This window comes from Clupea harengus, chromosome 12 (assembly GCF_900700415.2).
Source record: "Clupea harengus chromosome 12, Ch_v2.0.2, whole genome shotgun sequence".
NCBI lineage: Eukaryota > Metazoa > Chordata > Actinopteri > Clupeiformes > Clupeidae > Clupea > Clupea harengus.
Window position 1 is genome coordinate 29674573 of NC_045163.1, and position 7500 is coordinate 29682072.

The following is a 7500-nucleotide window of genomic DNA, read 5'->3' on the forward strand; positions in this document are numbered from 1 at the left end:
TAATCTATTTTAAACCACAGCACAGCCTAATCTATCTTAAACCACAGCACAGCCTAATCTATCTTAAACCACAGCACAGCCTAATCTATTTTAAACCACAGCACAGCCTAATCTATCTTAAACCACAGCACAGCCTAATCTATCTTAAACCACAGCACAGCCCAATCTATCTTAAACCACAGCACAGCCACAGCACAGCCTAATCTATCTTAAACCACAGCACAGCCCAATCTATCTTAAACCACAGCACAGCCCAATCTATCTTAAACCACAGCACAGCCACAGCAGAGCCTAATCTATCTTAAACCACAGCACAGCCACAGCAGGACGGCTTCATTAGTCCTACATAGCAACAGGATGGCTTCATAAGTCCTACATAGCAACATGATAGCTTCATAAGTCCTACATAGCAGTGTGATGGCTTCATTAGTCCTACATAGTAGCCAATGACGGATACAAGGGCAGTGCATACCATGAAAACACAATTTCCATTTGTAATTCATAATCTGTAGGAAGTTGGTGAGTGAGAAATGTGAAGCAAAGCTCACACACACACACACACACACACACACACACACACACACACACACACACACACAAACACACACTCCTGAGTGACTGACCAGAACAAGAGCGCACCACAACGACACATGACAACAGCAGTCGAACAAGATAGAGAGAGAGAGAAGAGAGATAGAGAGAGAGAGATGGGAAGACTGGCCATATAAAAGAAAAAGAGAGAGAGAGACAGAGAGAGAGAGAGAGAGAGAGAGAGAGAGAAAGATGGGAAGACTGGCCATATAAAAGAAAAAGAGAGAGAGAGAGAGAGAGAGAGAGAGAGAAAGATGGGAAGACTGGCTATATAAAAGAAAAAGAGAGAGAGAGAGACAGAGAGAGAGAGAGAGAGAGAAAGATGGGAAGACTGGCCATATACAAGAAAAAGAGAGAGAGAGAGACAGAGAGAGAGAGAGAGCAGCCTTGCAAGAACTGGGCCAGTGAGACTGATCAATACCCAGAGTGACCAGTGAGACTGATCAATACCCAGTCACCAGGTCCAGAAGGGAACAACATGCAGCCCAGTAATGTAGGCCAGAGGAGAGGGTCGATGGCTCTCAGTCAGACACAACACTGTCTAGTTGTGAGGGAGGAAATCAGTGAAAGACATGTAGAACATCTTCACCTAATTACTACATACTGTTAACATTCATGAGTTGGACTTTCATAGAGAGTAACAAAAATGTACAATATAAATTGGATAATAACTGGATATCAATGAAACATGAATGAGAGAGAATCCCTTAGAAAACCAGTGCTAAAGCGGTTAGCTAATCCTAACCCAGCCAGATGTACTGTGTTCAAACTACTTCATGCTTACAGAAATATGTGACATGAACACAGAGAGACAATCATACATCTAGATAGATAGATAGATGGATCCTTTATTAATCCCGAGGGAAATTTAGGCTAGTTAATGAACAAGAACTTGAAAATGTTTTCTTTTTTTCCTACAATCAGTGCTAGGACAAGCTACATGGATTTGACTACCACAGTGTGAGTGCCTCTGGCTCGGGACAACTGTCTGTTTTTAGCAAACCTGTCAGTCAGACGCCAAGCACAGAGAACCCAGGAAAGCACAGGAGACGCAGCTGACAGTTTGTCCGTGGCCTCTCAGTCTGCACTCAGCGCAGTCTCTGTGCACTCTCCCATCTGACAGAGCAGGGGGTGGGGGTTTGGTGAAGGTGGCGGTGGGGAAGGGGGTCATCTGGTCAGCAGTTTCTGATACCCTAACAGCATGACGCCCCATTGGGCAGTGGAGGATTGAAGTGGGGGGGGGGGTACATGTCAGCATTGTGGAGAGCCCCCAGGGTTGGGCTGTGCATGACCAGGGACTGACACGAGTGCCTCCAAAATAGATAACCATTTAAGGGGGGGGGGGGGGGGGGGGCTCATCCTACCCTTCCTGATGGGCCGTGTGCAGAGACACAGCCATGTGAGATGGTGCCACGCCTGATAACAGGAGACAGCTGACTGATGTTAGTCCAACATGGATGTGTGAGGTGAAGCCACGCCTGATAACAGGAGACAGCTGACTGATGTTAGTCCAACATGGATGTGTGAGCTGTGTGAGGTGTGTGAGGTGTGTGAGGTGTGTGAGGTGTGTGAGGTGTGTGAAGTGTGTGAGGTGTGTGAGGTGTGTGAGGTGTGTGAGGTGTGTGAGGTGTGTGAGTGTGTGAGGTGTGTGAGGTGTGTGAGGTGTGTGAGGTGTGTGAGGTGTGTGAGGTGTGTGAGGTGTGTGAAGTGTGTGAGGTGTGTGAGGTGTGTGAGGTGTGTGAAGTGTGTGAGGTGTGTGAGGGGTGAGGTGTGTGAGGTGTGTGAGGTGTGTGAGGTGTGTGAGGTGTGTGAGTGTGTGAGGTGTGTGAGGTGTGTGAGGTGTGTGAGGTGTGTGAGGTGTGTGAAGTGTGTGAGGTGTGTGAGGTGTGTGAGGTGTGTGAGGTGTGTGAAGTGTGTGAGGTGTGTGAGGTGTGTGAGGTGTGTGAGGTGTGTGAGGTGACGCCACAGGTAGGGGGAGTGGGCGGGGACATCTACACTGACAAGGTAGAGAGCGAGGCAGCACTGTGACCCTATAGTATAACTGATCCAAACACACACACGCTCACAAACACACACACACACACACACACACACACACACACACACACACACACACACACACACACACACACACACACACACACACACACACACACACACACTGTGACCACCTCCAGTGGTCAGGTGCCCTTAATATCGGGAGACGAGGATCAAGAATTAGACCACTCTACATAACAGAAGGCAGGCATGGCATACACAGATACATACACAGATACACACAGATAGCCCATCACCGTCCCTAAAGGCTTCTTGCCGTGACGGGGCATCCGTGTCTTTAAATACCATTAAGCTGGAAGGATTATGTGGAGTCCAAGTCCTTCCTGGTCGATGGAGACAGAATTACACCAGATTACAGGGGTCAGGGGTCACAGGGGTCATGGACCACAGAGGGTGTGTGTGTGTGTGTGTGTGTGTGTGTGTGTGTGTGTGTGTGGGTGGGTGACCCTAACCCTATAGTATAACTGATCCACACACACTGTGACCCCTGACCCTATAGTATAACTGATCCAAACACACACACACACACACACACACACACACACACACACACACACACAGTGTGACCACCTCCAGTACGTTGGCCTTCAGTATTACTGGTCCAAAGTGTTAATATACCTCTGCAGTACCATTGTAGCTTCAAGGTTACTGTTTTGGGGTTAAAACCTGTATACTTTCCTACACGCCGTACGCAAACTCCCCTTACAGTAATTTATATCATTTTATAAAACAAACCTGTATATTGCCCCTGTATGACCGCACCCATGTATTAAACTGCAGTTAATTCAATGTTACCTCATGCCAGGTGGTTGTGATGCCAGCGTATTAACTGCAGTTTATTCAGTGTTACCTCATGTCAGGTAGTTGTGATGCCAGCGTTACTAGCCATTTAAAAGTTGTATGCATTTCAAGCAAAAATACTTCACCTACACCCCCTCCCCATATACACACACAAATACCCCATTCCCACTCAGTGTAAACCATTTCTTGACCGCAACAGCGACTGCGCCCTTTTAAATGTTTTGATATATACATGACACATTTGTCTCACTCGCAATTTCGTCTCTTATTTTTTTGTCGAGCGACTATTGTTGTCTGGACTATGAATTGGCCTTAAGGACATTAAGGACAGTAGACATCCACTTTGGCCACAGGGAGCGTAATCCTGAACGCCACACACTTGCACAGTGAGCTCATGTATCTCCATGGCAACACCATCCCATGACAACATGATCAACATTAGAACGTGCTAGACATCAAATGCTAAAACTCAATCATACCATAATGGCAAAAAGTAACATGTGCAAAAAAAATTATTAATAGCTAAGAGATATTTTTGTGTTCAAATGTTTCCAGAATGTTTTATTAATGATGATTTAAGCTCCTCTAAATGTACTGCACTTTTAGCAGGTCAAATACTGTATGTGCCCAATGGTTAGACTGCTTCCTAGATTGCAGCACCGATGAAGTCAGTAGGCTGTAGGGTGCAGTTATCACCTTGACAACATGATGATGTCACAACTGACTGCAGAGCAGAATCAAACAGTGAACCTCAAGACTTTATGATGGATCTGTACCAGACAGCACCTGACTGCAGAGCAGAAGTGGCCCCGTTCTGGCCCCGTTCTGGCCCCGTTCTGGCTGTGTTCTGGCCCTATTCTGGCCCTCTTCTGGCCCTCTTCTGGCCCCGTTCTGGCCCCGTTCTGGCCCATGCCCTTTCCAGAATCGGCCTTTATCCGAGGTGCGTTTGTTTAATGTTCTCTGCGTCTGCCTTGCGGAGAGACTTTATTCTCTGTCCTTGCAGAACAGTCCTGGCACTCGTGGCTAACCTGCTTTCTCTGCCCCCGGGGACGAGGGAAGTGGAGCACATCTCGACTGATCTAAATTTGGAGATGTGGCTGTTGACGTTAGGACTCAGTAGCGAGCCCCTGATTTCTGCCGATGTTTCGCAGAGACTTATATGTCTTTGTACGTAACCTCTCAGAAAATACACAGTTACTGCTAACACCACTCTGGAAATAGAAATTGGATTTTGCTACACATTTTGAAGAGTTGGTTTAAGTCATTTAAGTAATTTAATGCAACAACAAACAACAAAAGCTTTTAAAAAGATTATTTAAATAGACACACACATCTGGACATCCAAGACCAGATGGCAGATGTCACGGTTAACGGCAGGGTTAACCCAATGTGGAAGTGCAGGTTAAGACGTCACAGTTAACGGCAGGGTTAACCCAATGTGGAAGTGCAGGTTAAGATGTAACGAAGAAACAGTAGTAAACGTGTCACAGTTTATGCCATAGTGAGATCAAATGATTCTTACCGCTCCCGACATAATTAAACAGGGCTTCAGCTCATCTCCAAATGTGCGTACAAATCTCCTCTTACCCGTGAGCTTCTCTCCATAGACAGACAGAGAACCTGCCAGGGCGGCGTGTACTTCAGCATCTTTTAGCTCAGTCCTCTCAGCTCCCCACCACCGGCCACCACACTATGCTAGATTACATCAATCACTCCTTGCGCATTCTTCCGCGGCGTGTCCGTTATCTCCTTTAATTAATGCTATCAGACAGCGAGTGCCTCCTCAGCGCGGAGACAAACAAAAGGCACTCTCACACCAGGAGGGACCGCATTCCTCTAAAGTACTCCTCAACTCCTTCGCAGCGACCTCTGAGGCAGAAGCAGCAGCTCCAGCAGCAGCAGCGTCAGCAGAGAGCCCAGCATTAGAGTCATTCTCGGGAGTCCTGTGATCCCGAAATGAGCTTAGTATCAAAGGCAATTATATGGCTCTCTAGTTCTCTGGTAGCGGGTGGGTTGCGAGCCAAGAGTTGCCTAGGAACACTGCATAACCCCCTGCCCTGGGAATGTGTGCTGTCAGGTAAACTTAAGAAGTCCCCCCCCACCCCCTCCCCCCTCCCCCCTAGGTAAGTGGGAGGCGGCCCACAGTCCAGGTCAAAGGTCAGAAGGCTCAGGGCCCGGACCGGTCATGTTCAGCTGTGGGAGGACTGACCTGACCTCTGCTTGTTTATGTGGCCAAATTGAGTGAAGAGGAACTGGAGAAAAGTGTAGAAGTCTCAGTCAACAGACAAAAGTATATACAATATATATATATATAGAAAACTAGGTAAGTGCTATACTTCTATACTTGGGAAATTGTAGTGTTTTCAAATGTTGTAGTCTCTTTGCAGTCCACGATTCTGGCAAAAGGTTGTTGATATTTGAGCGCCAATCAAACAACAACGCCCCCTCCCTCCCTCCCGTGCTCCAGAGGCAGCGCTGGACTTGATCGTCAGGACTGTGTACAAACACTCACTAAACGCACAGCTAGAGGATCGTGAGGAGACCTTCACTGATTTTACAAAAAGTGTATACAACAACAATAAGCCTAGAATTCCAAATTAGGGGGGCACTGTGGCGCAAGCAGTAGCCCCGACCATATACGGGCTTGAACGCCCACGGGGACACGGGTTCGAATCCGACCCGCTGTCATTTCCCGACCCCATTCTCCACCTCTTCTCTCCATCTCATTTCCTGTCCAAACCTTCACTGTCCTATCTGAATAAAGGCAAAAAGGCCAAAAACAAATCTTTAAAAAAAAAAAAAGAATTCCAAATTAGATTTAGCAGGCAAACCAGTGGAACTGTTCAACACAGACAGCAGTAAAGGGGGAATAAACTCTTCAACACAGACAGCAGTAGAGGGGGAATAAACTCTTCAACACAGACAACAGTAAAGGGGGAATAAACTGTTCATTTCCACTTGAGATCATTCTGTTTCTGCTTCCTTGCATAATTCATGAAGCTTGCAGCATCTGTGCTGTTTCAGGCAGCTCGAGGACACAGGTGTCTGGACTGCCATTCGCCAACCCTAACCCATAATATCATCAGCAGCACCACACACACACACACACACACTACTCAACCCTAACCCATATCATCAGCAGCACCACACACACACACACACACACACACACACACACACACACACACACACACACTACTCAACCCTAACCCATAATATCAGCAGTACCACACACACACACACACACACACACACACACACACACACACACACACACTACTCAACCCTAACCCATATCATCAGCACCACACACACACACACACACACACACACACACACTACTCAACCCTAACCCATATCATCAGGCAGCACCACAGAGGGAAGACTCACAGCTGTGCATCGCCACAGAGAAAAATATACACACACACACACACACACATACATACATACATACATACATACATACATACAAACATACATGCATACATACATACATACACACACACACACACACATACATACATACACACATATACATACATACATACACACACACACACACACACACACACACACACACACACACACATAAATACACACATACATACATACAAACATACATGCATACCTACATACAAACATGCATACACACATATGTATGAAGTGAAGAGCATTGACTGTGCAAGGAAAACATGCAAACAATGAAAGATTACACTCTGTGTCACCGCGGCTCTTCCACGAGCTCTTGGCAGATCCTCACAGCTGACCCACATGTCATTAACGGAATGAGGCACACACCCTCACAGCTGACCATCATGTCATTAACGGAATGAGGCACACATCCTCACTAACACAAACTCTAGACTGACTTTGGCTGTGACATATTTTCAGCTCTCTACATGGCTTGCCTGTCCACGCCCATTCCAAAGTGCTATCCTCACTAATGGTGTGCAAACACATGTGTGTGTGTGTGTGTGTGTGTGTGTGTGTGTGTGTGTGTGTGTGTGTGTGTGAGTGTGTGTGTGTGTGAGTGTGTGTGTGTGTGTGTGT

General features: G+C 46.7%; 1 protein-coding gene across 6 annotated transcripts in view; it reads right to left on the bottom strand.

Annotated features, from left to right (window-relative positions):
* The window catches only part of LOC105903850 (A-kinase anchor protein 2), a 130117-nt gene that overhangs the window by 26326 nt on the left and 96291 nt on the right, over positions 1-7500 (bottom strand). The window contains exon 1 of one of the 6 annotated variants that reach the window (XM_031578001.2): positions 5038-5465. The exons of 4 other annotated variants lie outside the window; for them this stretch is intronic. In XM_031578001.2, coding sequence (XP_031433861.1) covers positions 5038-5097 — 60 coding nt within the window. In that variant the 5' untranslated portion in view covers positions 5098-5465. Of the gene's footprint in view, positions 1-4972; positions 5000-5037; positions 5466-7500 lie in introns of those variants that run through there. One more of the 6 variants, XM_031578003.2, reaches the window with a different exon arrangement.